The sequence below is a fragment of the Myotis myotis genome, unplaced genomic scaffold (genome assembly GCF_014108235.1).
Source record: "Myotis myotis isolate mMyoMyo1 unplaced genomic scaffold, mMyoMyo1.p scaffold_m19_p_11, whole genome shotgun sequence".
Taxonomy (NCBI): Eukaryota; Metazoa; Chordata; class Mammalia; order Chiroptera; family Vespertilionidae; genus Myotis; species Myotis myotis.
Window position 1 is genome coordinate 55,917,499 of NW_023416315.1, and position 15,890 is coordinate 55,933,388.

Here is a 15,890-nt window from a genome sequence, read left to right on the forward strand (position 1 = left end):
AAATGGTGAGGTCTGGGATTAGAAGTGGGATGGTTCAAGATACCCAGAGAAGCTCATTTTCTTGTTTGGGTTACTGAAAATCATTTGAGATACATTTTTAAAAAATATTTTTTTATTGATTTTTAGAGAGAAAAGAAGGGAGAGGGATAGAGAAATAGAAACATCAATGAGAGAGGAACATCATCAATCAGCTGCTTCCTGCACGGCCCCTACTGGGGATTGAACCTGCAACCAAGGGACGTGCCCTTGACCGGAATCGAACCCAGGACCCTTTAGTCTGCAGGCCGATGCTCTATCCACTGAGCAAACCGGCTAGGGCTGAGATGCATTTTAAACCTGTCAATTTCTTCTCCTACAATTGGAATGCTTCTGACCCATTTCCAAGGAGTCCACTTTTTAGAGTGAAGGTAACTAAGAAGTTGTATAAATAATTACAGGTTGCTTAGTGACCATTGAAAAACAAAAACAAAAACATGCCTAAAAGGACAAATGATATTTTAAGTAACTCTTCAGAAGGCCACTCACTGCAAAAATTTATTTGACTTAGACTGGAATTATTGTGATTCTCAGTTGTAGGGTCTCCTCTCTGTTTTAAATTCAGGTGTATCTTCAAAATGGTCATTTCTTTTTTACCTAATTTTCTTTTGTTTAGTTGATTTTTTGTCGGCACACTCCAAATATGCAAATACACACCTGATTGGTGCAGCTGCTTTCCTGTTAGGCTGGGAGACATTCTGTCTCCTGTTGGTATGCATTGATTTAATCAGGCAAAACCTCAAGATTCTAGCTCTGGCCACTTAACTCGGAGAGTCACTGTTTTCTTAAGTATTTTTCTTGAAATATTATATTTACAGCCACCCTCTTTTTTTTTTTCTATAAATGGTAGCAAACTAAATATGCTGAATCCAGTTTTTCTCTTCCAGTTTAACATTTCTGAAATTGTTTTATATTAACATGTATCAATTTACCTTATTCTCTTAAAGGCTGCAGAGAATTCCTTTGTTTGGATTAATAATAATTTAGCTAATTAATTCTATATTAATAAACATTTAGGTTGTTTTCAGTCTTAAATTTTTGTGTGTACATCTACAAGGATATCCTAGAAGCAGAATGGCGAGGTTAACTAGGTTGCACATTTTAAATATTGATATATATTGCTAAATTTCACAGCAGAGAGACTGTATCAAACAATGCCAACAATTTGAGATACTGTTGATTTTCCTACCCCATCACCATTAGCATCTATTATCAAACTTATTTTTTAAAAATGACATCTTATTATAGTTTAAAATTGAATTTCTTTTGAAATAAGTGAATTTGAGTATATGTTTATATGCTCAAAACCAGTTATATTTCTTTTCTAAGTCAATAAGCACTTTATAATGGCCTACAATGTGCACAATTATTATGCTAATCACTGGGGGACATTGTGATAAACAACACGTAGCCTCCCTGCACATGGGGGAGAGACAGACAAGTGACCCACAGTTGCAGTGAATGAAGTTTAGTGTAATGGTGCAAGGGAGGCCTGTTCTCTGCTCACCCATCACTGTCCCGAAGGAGATCAATGGAGGCCTCTAATGGGGGAGGGGAGACATGTACACTACAATCTGATGGAGGTGTAGTAGTTAGCTGGGTGATATTAGGAGTGGGAGGAGGGTGGAAGAGGACACAGCAGACCCAGGCATGAAAGATGAGAGCAGAGAGAGCAGGGACTCTCTGAACTTGTAAGGAGTCCAGTTCAGAGTGGCACCATTGAGACTATAGGAGGGGGAAGTGGGCAGGGCTGGCACATCATCCATTAATGTGACCTCGAGATCAGTTAAGGAGTTGTTTGAACTTTGCTCTAGTGACAATATGACCCAATTGGAAGATTTTTAGGTAGAGGATAAGGTATCAGCAGTATCTAGAGAATTGATTGTGGAATGCACAGAGAACAGGGGGAAGCCGTACAGTCATTCCGGGAAAATGAGGTTTCCTTGGTCTCAGTGATACACCAGCTATGTGTGGATCTTATTTAACATCACTGCCGGAGCACCTGGTATTCCCAGTCCCCTCTGAAGATGGAGCCCACTGCACCTCTGGCTTATTATAGTGTACATATGAAGTTAATTACAGAATGTGGGAGTTGGGAGAGTTTTCAGGTATTTTGTTCAATCTCCTAATTCTAGACAGAAGAAGATAAAGAGAACGAAATCAAGCAACTTGCTTGGGGTTGTACAACGCTGACCCGAAATTCTTCACTGGCCTGGGTCTCTTTCCACACCTACATGTACCTACATATTTTGGTTACCACACTTAGCCTTCAGTGTGGAACTTTCTTGTGTTTGTTGACAGCTGAGATTTCTTGGGTGGAAACTTCTAATTTGGAAAAGTATCTGTCTCACACACATCATTCAAACCCCATAGAGTTTTCCATCATGTTAGAAACAAAGACCAATAGTGAGGTTAGCAGATAGATTTGCAGATGCTGCAAAGTTTGGGATGTTTCCGAAGAGGGGTCCCAAGTGGTTGGAAGCCCCTCCTTGGGCGAACCCCTCCCAAGCGGCACAGCACCCGGCGCTGGCGCCCTCCCTCGCCTCTGCCACCTGGATTCTCTATCTTTCTACTTCACGGAGGGACCTGTGCTCGTAAGGAAGACGCTGGGCTGTGGGACTCAGGCATGACGGGGTCCCAGCCCTCACCCCGAGAGAGGAGGCGGGCGCTTCGCCTGCATCTTGAACTTGACCTCCGCGCACCTCTTCACTTACACGGCGCACGAATTCTCTCCGGGGTGCCCACCGACCGCGCTGTTTCTATGAGCCCGAAAGGTGTCCCGCCTGTGGAGGCTTCTCCCGGCCCCGAGAGCGGCGGTGGAGAGGTTGCTGCCGCGGGCCTCGGCCAGAGGGCGCCGGGACCTGGGTGGGCGCTGCCGCTCGCCGCCGAGAAGAGGGCGGGGGCGGGGCGGCTCGCCCGTGCGGGTCCCAGCCTCCCGGTGTGGGAACCGGGGCGCGGCACGCGTTCCTAGGAGTTTCCCTCGGGCGCTCTCCGCTCCCGCCGCCCGCGTTCGCGCCCAGCGCCCCGAGCCCCGAGCCCCGAGCCCCGAGCCCCGAGCCGAGCGGCTCCTCCTTCCGCCTCCGTCCCCGTCTCCCGCAGCCCGCAGCCTCAGGGCAGAGTTCAAGTTCAGCCCCTGCTGGCGCTCCCGATTGAGGACAGGTCAGGGGGGCTGGAGGGCGCGGGTTTGCCCGGGAGGGCGCTGGGAGGCGGAGGGAGGTGGCCTCTGATTGGCCAGGGAGGGGGAGTGGAGGCACGGAGTTTCCCACAATGCTCCGGTGCGGTGCAGCCGCGGATGGATGCTGCGGGAAGGGGCTGCCATTTGCCGCCCCTGCCAGCGGAGCGCGGACCTGCTCGCTCTCTCGCAGCGGCGGCCGCTGCCAGCGCGCTCCGCCGGCCCGGCCTCTGCAGCGGAGCCGCCTCGCCTCCCTCCGCGGCCGGCAGGGCGGGCGCCATGAACCCCGGCTCCTCGGCGGGAGAGGAGCAGGGGGCGACGGGCGGCGGCGGAAGCGGCGCCGGGAGCGGCTGCCTGGGCGCCGAGGGCGGCGCGGACCCGCGGGGCGCGGGCGCAGCGGCGGCGGGGGCCGCTGCCCTGGAGGAGCCCGCGGCCGCCGGCGCGAAGGAGAAGGACGAGGCGCTGGAGGAGAAGCTGCGGAACTTAACTTTCCGGAAGCAGGTCTCTTACAGGTAGGCGCGGAGCCGGCGCGGGGACAGGTGCCTCCGGCGCCACCCGCGCTTCCCCTCGCAGGGCGCTGCCGCGGAGTGGGTCACCTGTGCGCGCGCTCTCTCTCTCTCTCTCTCTCTCTCTCTCTCTCTCTCTCTCTCTCACACTCTCCCCCCCCCCTCCCCACACACACACCTCTTTTCTGGAGAGGTGTTCTCTTGTCATCCCATCATGTTGGGCTGGAGGGAAGCTACTGCCCGTTCCCCCTGACAGGACGACGGGAGAGAAGACTGGGTCCCTGAGGTCAGAGCAACAGCACAATCGAGCGCGCGTGTGCGGGCGGGGGGTGCGCGCCCAGAGACGCCTGGTTTTCTGGCGAGAAATCCTCAAAGTTGTCCCTAAGCCCGGCGTCATCTTCACCCACTCGCCCGCCCTCCCGCAGTTTGCTGGGTGAACCTTTGGCACTAACTCGGTAGCTGAGCTCGCCCGAAGGGCAGGACAGGACAGGTCTACACTGAAGAGAAAGCCTCCTGGAGGTCGGACCCGCCTGGAAATGCCCAGGAAGGAAGAGGCGACGTGGACTGTGCTGTAGAGACACCGCTGGTTACGGGGTTACACGCACACGTGCTCTCTCCCTCTCTACTAGGTGTGCCCAGATGGACTACTTGGGGAGCCTTGTTGGCAAGCGAGGGGTGCGGCCGAGAGTGGGACAGTGCTTGCCCCGGAGGATGGATGTGTGTGTGAGACAAGGACGTTGTGGGGTAAATGGCCACCGCGTTATGATGAAAGAGTGCCCCACATTGTGTCGGATCCAGAAATGAGAAACGAGGACTCAGTAGGTTCTCTGTCCCCTCCCCTCCCCCTCTCCCCCCAGGCACCAGGCAGGAATAAAGATATGAGAGGTTTGGAGGGTTTCAGAGACTGCCCTTCCTGCTTATTCATTCCAAAAGCCAAGATGATAAGCACAGAATTTAAAAGATTTGTACTTGCTAGGGCTCAGAGGGTATCTTGAAATGGGGTCAGTGAAAGCAGCCTCCTGACCTTACTCCTTTGGAGGTAGAGTCCTTTCCAGAAACCCGGAGAAAGTGTTCAGCCTGGCACACCATGTGCTGTTATGTAAGCAAACGCAGATGATAGAGGCGTGTGGGTTTTCGCGGGTGTGTGTTGTATGGATGGGCTACGTGTGTGAATCACTGGGATCCCCGTTGGCATTGCCGGGCCTGGAGGCCCCGGTCCCTAGGGCATGGGCTCTGTGTCGAAGTGGTGGCTTCTGATGACTCTGAAACAATCTTCCTGGTGCGGTGGTTGCTCCCACGTCCCTTGAGTGCATTCCGTTCGTTGTGCATTGAGGTGGTTCCCACCTGACTTACTCTCTTAGCTACTCACATAGATCAGGACCAGATGGATCTTTCTCTTTCTAAAATTAGACGGGTCGTGGAGAGTGGAGTAGCTCTCTGGAGACCTGCTGGGGCACAGGCAGTTCTCCTTCCTAGTTATGGTGGCCTGTCTGGCCCTTAGGGAAGCAGGGGCTACATTCAGCCTATTTAGGAACCGAGGTTTTGGGGTGGACGGTGACGTGAAGTACATCATAAGTCTGGGCTCCTGTGATATTGGCTTCCATCTGACTCCTCACTGGGTAGGGCTACAAAGCCAGAGTTTGTCAGGGAAATCATTTCAGCTTGCCTCTTGGCCGGGGCCCTTCTCTCCTGGGAACTGGTCCTGTGCGGGGCCACAGCTTGCTGGGCCATGTGGTCACAGGTGCATGTGTGAGGGTGCACACACACAAACACGGACGTGGGCCCAGACCCGGAGGGATTGAATCCTCTGTAGAAAATAGGTCCTACTTTGTGAACATAATTTCCTTTTCAATAGGGCTGTCAGGTTTCCTATTCAGCAACCCGCTGGCAGCAGTGTCACCTCAGGTGGCTGGTTAACAATTCCCACCATCCAAGGCTTCCAAAACCCAAATCTCCGTGGGTGGGAATGTTTACCGGGCTCCTCTGGCAGTGTGTCAGTACACTAATATCTGAGTATTGCTGCCCTATCCCCCCCCCCCCGCCCCCCTCCCAAAAAAAAAGGCTAAGCAATTGATCTTTGAACTCATAAATCGTGCCCAGCCAAACAAGGCCAGGCAGTCCCCAAGTCAGGGGAAAGACTGCACAAAGGTAGGTGATTTCATCTGGCACATGGTTGTCCTGGATAACCTGGACAGTGTCCCATTTCCATTATTGTTACTATTTTTAGGGTCATGGTCAGTGGCCTGCCCACTCACCACGGCAGCCACTGTGTAGGCCTCAGAGGTGGCCGTGTGGGGTTGTTTCGCTGGTGGGGTAATGAATGGTCTGTAAGGAAAGAGCAGCTTCGGCTGGAGTTGGGCCCTGGCTCCTCAGGGAGGACTGCCACCTCCCTTCTGGGGCGCCTGAGGACAGCGACTGGTGGGAGAGAACGGAGGGCGTTAGCGAGACCTCCCGGAATGAAGTTTGAGCAAAAGGGTTCAGTGCGAGTGTGCAGCATGGCTGCTTGTGTAAGGGGGATCATGTAAGGTGGGGAAGAGGAGACCTGCAGGTAGCTCAAACACATTTTCTGGAGAACATGGGTATTTGTGGAATGACACTTGACAGGAAAGAAGGGGGCTTTGGGAGAGGGTGTGCGTGTGCATGTGGGTAGGGGGGGTCTCATCTGCTCCTTCTGTTGCTAAGAAACATATAATCTAGGGTTTAAAAATAAATGAGGAGTGGGTGGGCATATGCAGTGACTCCTGTCTTTTTAGGAACCAGAGCCCTTTACAAAGAGCCTTTAAATAAACGTTTCTGGAGGCAGATTATTCATTTTGCTTGACTTTTACTTTGTTAAGTAAAATAAACCCCTTTACACATACCCCTCGATTTTCCCTCATTATCTTTTCTTTCTTGGCTTTTTTTTTAGGAACCATTTTTTTTCCCATGAGAATTTTTCCTTTATTTCAGATTCTGCTCCCCTGGAGCAAATAGTCTCTGTAGACTGTAAAGCTGAAGGTTTAGAAGGCAGTGCAAGTGAGCTTGTCCTTTTTTCTTAAAATTACTACTTCCTTTTTCTTTGCAAATTATGGTGCTGCAACAGATACATACGTGTAGGATTTTTAAAAAACCACTCTAAGAATTCCCATGTATGTCAGTAATATTAAAAAAAATCGTTTAGCCCTAGCCGTTGTGGCTCAGTGGTTGAGTGTTGACCTATGAACCAGGAGGTCATGGGTGGATTCCTGGTCAGGGCACATGCTGGAGTTTTGGGCTTGATCCCCAGGAGGGGGCGTGCAGGAGGCAGCCAATCAATGATTCTCTCCCATCATTGATGCTTCTATCTCTCTCTCTCCCTTCTTCCCTGAAATTAGTAAAAATATATTTAAAAAAATCTTTTAGAGGCACACAGGGGCGGGGAAGGAGGGGTAACTGATGGTTATCATCCTCTGTGCACCAGGCACCTGTGTTAAGTGTTATCGTATAGTCTCTCTTATTTACTCTTCATGACAGTCCTATGCTATGCTTATGGTTGTTTCTGTTTTATAGAAAATGAGCCCGAGGCTTAGAGCTTGGGTAGGAGGCAGAGTTTAAACCCAGATTTGATGCTAAGTGACTTCGTTTTAAAACCACATCATGCTTCCCTAAACATTCACTTCTGGTTTGAACTCTCTCCATGTGTGTACTTGTGTATGTGCATTATAATCTACATGCTCTTCTGTAATATACTACAGGTGACTATATATAATATTTTGTATACTCTTTCGTCTGTGCCCCTTTGGCTATATAATAAATATTAAGGAACTCCTCTGCTACTTGAGAAATAAAAATGATGGTACATTCATGATCATCAGAAAATAGATTGGTTTTGCTTCTGAGAACAAAACCACCTACATGACACCTGCCACCTCTATGAAAATACCAGTCTTAGAGTTTTATCTCCCTTTTAGTAAAACTTACACAGGTGTTGTGTAGGTGACCCTAGATCTGGTGAAGAGCTGGCCTGTCCGAGTCTCCTGGCGCAGCGCAGAGGAAATGATGAAGCATGATTTTGTTTGAAGGAGGCTTGGGCAGTTACCATTACTTATGAGGTGTCGATGCCTGTGTGTCACTGTTTCTACTTATAAACCAGGGGTGGTGAGACCAGGCCCCCCTGCCCCCCCCCCTTCTTACGGGGAGTTTTTGGTACAAGATAAGAGTAGCAGCAAGGAGTATTAGACTTCTTAGGCGAGGCAGCTAGGGCTAAAAATGGTCTATTGTTTTTTATAGGGTGATGATGAGAGCATAGCATCTCCATTTGGTATTTTGTTCTGCAAAGCAAGTTTATGTGATTATAAGAAAGACAGTTGGGATGTTGAAAGCCAAGTAGGCTAGCATAGACATTGTTCTTCCTTGCAGGGAAATCACTAGTGTATAGGGAAGTTTTCTTCTGAATATAAGTATGCATCCTCCTTCTATGTAAATCAATTTTATTTATTTTATGTTTTCCTCTGACATTTAGACTTTAGGATCAGATGACAACCTTGGTTCTAATTTAATGTTTCCTTCCTCAATACTCACTTAGGGCTTGGCTAAGTGTAGACTTCCTTAATCAGGATACACACCAGGCAAGATTGCACTTGAACCACTGTCCAGAGTACTTAATCTGCTCTAATTGATCTGTTAGGAGGCTTGATTTTTACATGGAAGTTTGGCAGCCTTGGATCCTGTGGAATCAGGGGATCAAGAAGTTGAAGGGAGCTTTGCTGGCTTTCAGTTCTTCTGTGGCCACGGCAGCATTAGGCCAAACTAATTCAGACTACAGCTAGCTTTTTGGAACACTTCCCTTTCTAATCTGAGAAAATGAGGACTCCTAGTGAGGGCCCAGGCTGGCTGCACCATCCATGGCCTTCTGGGCTGGCATCTGCGATCCACATTCTCTGTTCAGCTCTGAGGTATCCTTGAAGTGGGCTTAGTCACTCACTCTGTGAGACAGGGAGCATCTGGAAGGACCATTGCCTACATGCTGGCTATGACATTTGCTTTCTTACGTGGGTTTGTATTGGTAATACTGATCCTAATTATTTTTTCTGAGATCCTGTAATTGCAGTTTCAGGATAATAGTTACCACAATTCAAAGACAATGTTTGGGCTTTTCTTACAGTGGATAATTGAAAAAGGAAGGTAAGGAGGAAAACAGAATCTAAGCCACTAGGCTTTCCCCCCCCCCCCTTTGAAATTTAATTTGCTTGAAGTAACTATAATAATGGACTAATTTCAAATTGCTTGGATGGATTGGAGCTGTTTGAACTCTTGGCGTTGTTTGAACTGGTTGGAATGTTATGCCTCTCACAAGGCATAACAAACCAATGCAATGAAAAAGATTAAAGAAATAAAAACACCAGATTATGTTTGCGCGTCGTACTCTCATAATTCATCTCTGGCTTGTTCTCCAGGCAAAGTCCTCTTTGGGACTGAGCTCAGGAGTGTCCACTTTCTGTGACAGGTGGTTGATCCTACCCTGTCCTCAGATGGTGCTTTCAACAGCAGTGTTAAGACTGAAGTGGGGTTTCCTGTTCTGGGAATTAAAGTAGAGTTTGGACCTGGCATTGTCTAGTTGATCTTGGGCATGTTATGTAAACCTTTGGAGGCTCAGCATATTCATCTCTAAAATGGGGGAATGGTAATACTTACCTTAGAGAGGTTTGTTAGGAGAATGGAATGAGTCACTTTAGGCGAAGGACTCAGTGCAGTGCCTTGTGTAGAGTTAACTTTTATAAGTATCATTATTCCCTGCTAGGTTGGTAGCTCCTTTGAAGACAGAAATTGCACCTTATCATTTGAATCCCCGAATCCTGTTCTTTTTGCTCAGCAGGTGTTGGATAAATATTTATTGAATGAATGAGTTTAATTGCTTCCTTTAAATAAACTACTACGTGATTCATTTCTTGTCCATCTCAATTGTGATTTTCCCCTTTTCTGCCTTTTTGTCATTACACTTTGTCCAACAGCTCAGGACTGTGTGTGCCTGTCTACAAATTCCTGTGTGAGTACCTGCACCAACCCGTTGGCCATCTGCTGGAGGCCAGAGAGGGGCGGCAGAAGCTCTTACTTAACCAGCTATTTTCTGCTTGTCAAAGAGAAGGCCTCAATTTGTCTTCTGAGTAGCACTAATTAGCTCTCTGGCTCTCTTTCTGTCTGTCTCATCCCTTTCCAAGAGGCATCATTGATTTTCTCCTCAGGGAATTTTCTGTTGACTTTTCTTCCTATGATTAGAACTTAGAGATGCAGAAAGATGGCTGCCCTGCATTCCTGGAATCTGTCTTGACCGTTGTCCAGCCAGTTTGGGGTGACTCCAGCAGCTTCTGTTCTGTGTTACTTTACTCATACTCCTTCCAACTCACCTGATTGACTGCAGTGGAAAAGTTATTTTAAGAAGAATTCCTTGGTTGACTGCGTGATGCTAAGCCTTTATTTTTGTTTTTAACTTAATAAGAAAGTCTTAGAAAAAGTGCCAGTTACTTTTTATTCGCCTGACTTATAAAGCACTTGAAGAATGGCTGATGAGCCCGGTTGGTGTGGCTCAGTGGTTGAGTGTCTGCCTATGAACCAGGAGGTCACGGTTCGATTCCTGGTGGGGGCACCTGCCGTGATTGTGGGCTCCATCCCCAGTGTGGGGCTCGCAGGAGGCAGCCAATCAATGATTCTATCTCATCATTGATATTTCTATCTCTTTCTCCCTCTACCTTCCTCTCTGAAATCAATAAAAATATATTAAAAGAAAAACAATGGCTGATGAGTTCCTGACATACACAGTGTTCAAAGAGAGGGGGCATGGGTGCTGCTGTGGTGACCTGAGAGGAAATGAAATCATTAGGTGTATGTGTGTTGGCTGAAGGAGGGGCTGTGGTTGGGTAGAGGTGGGAAGAAGGGCTTTGCAGGTGATTTTAATGTTCTTTCCTTCCAGTCCTGAGGTTCTGTGAGCCTTTGAAATAGAGCAGATACTGTTGTTGTTTTTTTAAATATATATTTTATTGACTCTCTACAGAGAAGAAGGGAGAGGGACAGAGAGTCAGAAACATCGATGAGAGAGGTCGATCAGCTGCCTCCTGCATGCACCCCACCGGGGATGCGCCTGCAACCAAGGCACATGTCCTTGACCGGAATCGAACCTGGGACCCTCCAGTCCGCAGGCGGACGCTCCATCTACCGAGCCAAACCGACTTGGCCAGATACTGTTTTTTAAAGGCAGTAGCTTGTTGACAGGGACTTACCTACTTCTTTTGCCTAACTTTCATGTATTTTGCTTAAGTGGAGTTACCTGAAGATTTTCAGATTCATAAATAATGCTATGATAAGTAACCCATTTTGAGTTAAACTATATTATGAATGGTCTGGCTTTTGTTGGAAGAGAGGGCAAACATTCAAAGCTTAAAATAGTTATAATTCAATTGTAATAAAATCTCATTATTACTTTTTAATCACATGAGAGACAGAGTGGTTAAGAGCCATGACTCTGGAACCCTCCTGCCTGGGTTTAATTCACCACTTATGTCTGTTGTGTGACCTTGGGCAAGCTACCTAACCTCTCTGTGCCTTCGTTTCCCCATCTATAAAATGGTAATGATAGTAGTACTCACCGTGTAGAATTGTTTGAAGGCTGACACTTTTAATACTGCCTGTCACCAAGTAAGTGCCATGAGTGTGTTTGTTAGAGTGATGTCATCTACAATTAAGTCCAGTTAAGGAGTAGATTTGTTTATTCTTCAAAATACTGAGCACTGGTCAAATGTCAATAGCTAGTAATAAAATTATTCAGACAATATGAAAATAAGATATACACTTAGGAAATTTAATTTATAGGTTTTGGCATTCATTAAGGTACAGAATGTGTACTTTTCTTTTCACAACTTATTAAAAAATAGTCACTATTACTAGAGAATGCGAAGAGGTGAAGAGGAGAAAGCTGCTTTGGAAATTGGAGCAGGCAGAAGGCCAAGGTCGGTGAAGACAGGCCTGGTCAGTATGTGGGGGAATCAGGGACACCCCCAGCTGGTCATCTGGGAGCAGGGGGCCAGACTTGGAGGGTTAGTGTTAGGGGGTCACAGGGCTTTGCTGTGTCAGGAGTGGATAAAGACAGAGGCCCTAGAAATAGAGTTGTCACTGGGGACTGCAGGACAGAGGTTATTTTTCCAGGCAATCAGGAAAAAGCCTCCCAGATGCTGCCTGTCCTGGCTCATTTCAGAAATAGAAGGCGCAGCCTTCTGGGTATTCTATCAGTTATCTCAACGAGGCCAAACAACAGATTTTTTTTTTTTAAATTTTAGATGATTATTAAATATTTGTTGAGCAAATAAAACTGGCTCAAGGCTATGAAGTATTGAGGAAGGAAGTCTGTTTTTCTTCTTCAAAAGGCAAAGAAAAATCAGTTGGGTTGCTTTCATGTATCATGTAGATTTTTAGGAAATAACCAGAAAATAGTCTCCTTTGAAAGGTCCAAAGTACACTTTTAAAAGGTGTCACTACTTTGTCTTTGAGAAAGATGTCAAAATTCTATGGAAAAGTAAATTTTTGTTCAAAATAACTTGAAAGCGATTTGTTTAAAGATGAAAAAAAGAAAGCTTTACATAAGCTTATGTGGAAGCAGTTGGAAAGGGCTCGGTGTATCACTTTGAGACCAACTTCTGGAGCGTTCTTCAAACTGAAAGGACTGTGTTCTCATCATCGTCCTTGTGTATGTGACAGGCTTGGAGGCACCCTCTCTCACACAGGGAGCATTCCCTGTAGAGGTTTTGGAGAAAAGAGCCTGACTTAAAACAGCCTCTTCCTTTTAAGTTGGCCCCCTCTCAGGGCAAAGACTAAACCATAGCATCGTTTTGTTTCTCTCCATTGGAAGCCCTGTCCTCAGCATCTAAACTTAGACAGGAAGTAGAAAGTCATTGAACCCCAGAAGCTGCAGAATATGATCTTCCCTACCTTCCGGCCCCACCGCACCTTTTCTCACAGGGACTAAGAAGGGACAGATGTCACTGTTCTCCTTCTCAGTGGCCTCTGATAAACCATTTCCCGAGGCAGCAAAGGCAACCAATGTACTTTCAAAGTTTTTATAAAGTGTAGCTAAGAGAAGGAACAAACTTTAACTGGGTTCAAATTCAGACTATAAGTGTTAACTACCCACTTGTTAACATAGTCATTATAAGGTAATGATTTGATTAAATGTGTACTCTGTGCCCAAAGCTGCTAACATAATCCTCTGTTAAGTAGGGACTCTTATTGCGTCGTTTGCCTGAGGCCACAAAACTACTTAAATGGCAGAGTTAAGATCTGTGTCTATGTTCACCCATTGCGTTCCTAATGCAGCTTTCCACTCTCCCATTTTCTGTGTGCAACTGGCAATATTTTCAACATCTAGTGGTTGTGAGACCAAAATCCCTTGAGAGGAGACACCCTTATTTTTCATCTTGGTGGGCTCAGCCATTCCAAACACAGGGCTTAGAGAAAGGCTTCATAAGCAGCAGTTCTCAACCTGTGGGTCGCAACCCCTTTGGCGGTCGAATGACCCTTTCACAGGAGTCACCTAAGACCATCCTGCATATCAGATATTTACATTATGATTCATCACAGTAGCAACATTACAGTTATGAAGTAGCAACGAAAATAATTTTATGATTGGGTCACAACATGAGGAACTGTATTTAAAGAGCCAGAAGGTTGAGAACCACTGGTTTAGTGGCTTATAGAACAAGAATTCTTTTCCTGTCCACGTACAGACTTAGTTCTGTGAATGGCAGGTGCTACTGGCGATTGGAGGGAGGCCAAGATGGGAGCTTTCCTTGGTGAAACGATGTGAATTTTCCGTTGCATGAGATGGTGGGATAAACTCAGTTTCCTGGGGCCAGAGCATGGTTTGTTGGGATTCTGGCCTGGTACTGCCCCCTTCAAATTCTACCTCCAGGACAAGATTTGTTATAGTCAGAGTGGAACCTGAAGAGAGGTGAGTATTGGTACAATGGTTTGGGTCCAATGAAGAAGTTAGGACCAATTCATGCGTACTCTGTGTGGTTGAAAAGGCAAAATAAATACCACTTGCTTAAAAAAATATTCTTAGAAGAGTTGAGTCATTCATCTTCAACTGGAGGGCCTATTCAGGCTGCAAGTACTTGCAATAGAAGCTTTTCCATAAGAACATCCTTCAGAATTCATAATATTCCTGTGTGCAGCTGTAGACACCTAGAAAGTTCCAAGGATCATGTTTAAAAAAACCCCAAGCCACTCTTTCACATTTGAAGAAATCCTTCAGAATTTTGTAGCAAAATACATTTCTAGTTCAAAAATAAACGTTGAAGCTATTTAAAGATGAAAACAGACGCTTTCCATGAGCCAGTGTGAAATTATAACAAAATCGAAGGGATTTTTTTTTTTTAAAAAAGACAAATTTATGGAGATTTCTTCAACTGTTATTACTGACTGAATTTAGATACTTGTAATAAAAATGTGTGTGGTGCTTTTAGGACTTTACCATTTATAAACTGCCTTCACATAATTGCTCTAATTTTACCATCAGAACAATCTGAGGCAACAGGTAGAGCAGGTACTGTTTTCCTAGCCATCGTACAGTTCTGGGAACAGGGGTGACCACCAAGTGACTGCCCAAAGCCACGTGCCCTGTTCTTCTTACTCCAGGACACTGCTTCCACGTTCGGCTCTGTGGAAAGATAATTAGCAACATTTCCTTTTTGTTAATTTATTTCCTTAAACTTATCTCAGTTGTTAATCACCATGGACAAAGTTGGAGTCAGTCACTGGCTGGCCTACCAAGTCCATATTGCATTGACAAGGAGGATGCCCTCGTGGCCACCTTCATTACTCTTCCCATCTCCAGGTGAAAATACGAAACCACCAGTGTGCTGGTGTGTGTTTAATACTCCTTCTACGGGGGAAAAAGGAAGAGAGAGAAATATGCAGGCTCTTCTTTTGCATTAGTTGCTAAGCAGCAACCATTTCATTGTAAAGAAGATTCAGTTCAAATAATGACATAGGTATTCCAAGAAGAGCATTTCATTTTTACAGCAACTGCATTTCCCGTCTCCGTATAGCATAGGCTCACATGGCTCAGTGATTCTAGGGGAAGAAGTCAGCACCTCAACACATTTGTTGACTGTATGGAGAAAATTCAATATAACTGATCACCTAATAACCACACTCCCATCTTCTGCAACTAAGAGTGAGCAGCAAGCCCAGGCTACTCTCAGTTTTAAGGACTTGGGAATATCTTCAGAAAATATGAACAGGTATGTTTTTGAGGCCATATTTGACATTAACTGCTGTCTCAGTGGAATACTCTGGATAATTTAGAATCCCAAGGGTTTGAAGTAATGTGGTATAGAGCAAAATCTGGTTGCAGACAAGGACTTGGATCGTGGCCAAGATTTCATTGTGTTGAGATTTTGCTGGTGACGGAAGGCTCTTAAAAATGAAGATATCCTGGCTGCTGTGGCTCAGTTGGTTGAGCATCATCCTGTGCACTGAAAGGTTGCCAGTTCGATTCTCATTCAGGGCACTTTAACCTGGATTGCGGGTTCGATCCTACGTACGGGAGGCAACCGATTGTTATTTCTCTCTCACCTTGATGTTTCTCTCTGTCTTTCTCTATAAACATGTCCTCAGGTAAGGGTTGGGAAAAAAAAGAAGATAAAAGAAAATATTGTACAAGGCTAGCATAAGTCATGGAGTTCAGTTTTATCATGAAAAAAGGTATGAGGTAGAGGAAGGAAGACATATGTAATGTCCCTGTAAGTATGGGTTTTGAAGGGGAGCTGTTGAATTATGAAGCTGTCGGGAGATCTGTCTTTCTAATTGCACTGCCATTAACTTTGAAGGCTACATGATGTGTGTGGGGAAGCCCGTGACCCTGCGTTTCCAGGCATTTCTGCCATCTCTGTTCCAGCTTCCACAAGCTGCTGTGAAGCTCCGGGTACCTACACAAACATCTCTTCTTCAGAGTACTGCTTCAGGGGAGTTGTTAAGGGAGCCCACCCTGTTGTTTCCAAAGAGTGCGTTGTGCAACACATCGCCCCAAGCCCTCCTCCCCAAGCCATTTGAGAGAAAATACTTCTTCCTGGGAGCAGATGGGAAGCTTGGAAACTGGTCTTTAACTTCCAGTAAATTGCTCTCCCATTGATGGCAAAGTACCTCTTCCAGGAACTGAAAGTAATGTT

At 46.2% G+C, this 15,890-nt stretch overlaps 1 protein-coding gene across 2 annotated transcripts in view; it reads left to right on the forward strand.

Moving 5' to 3' along the window:
- The first annotated feature begins 3,328 nt into the window (after window positions 1–3,328).
- DGKI (diacylglycerol kinase iota) overlaps window positions 3,329–15,890 on the forward strand; it is a 402,033-nt gene continuing 389,471 nt past the window's right edge. For both annotated transcript variants that reach the window (XM_036328568.1, XM_036328569.1), the window contains exon 1: window positions 3,329–3,720. In XM_036328568.1, coding sequence (XP_036184461.1) covers window positions 3,329–3,720 — 392 coding nt within the window. The remainder of the gene's footprint in view (window positions 3,721–15,890) is intronic.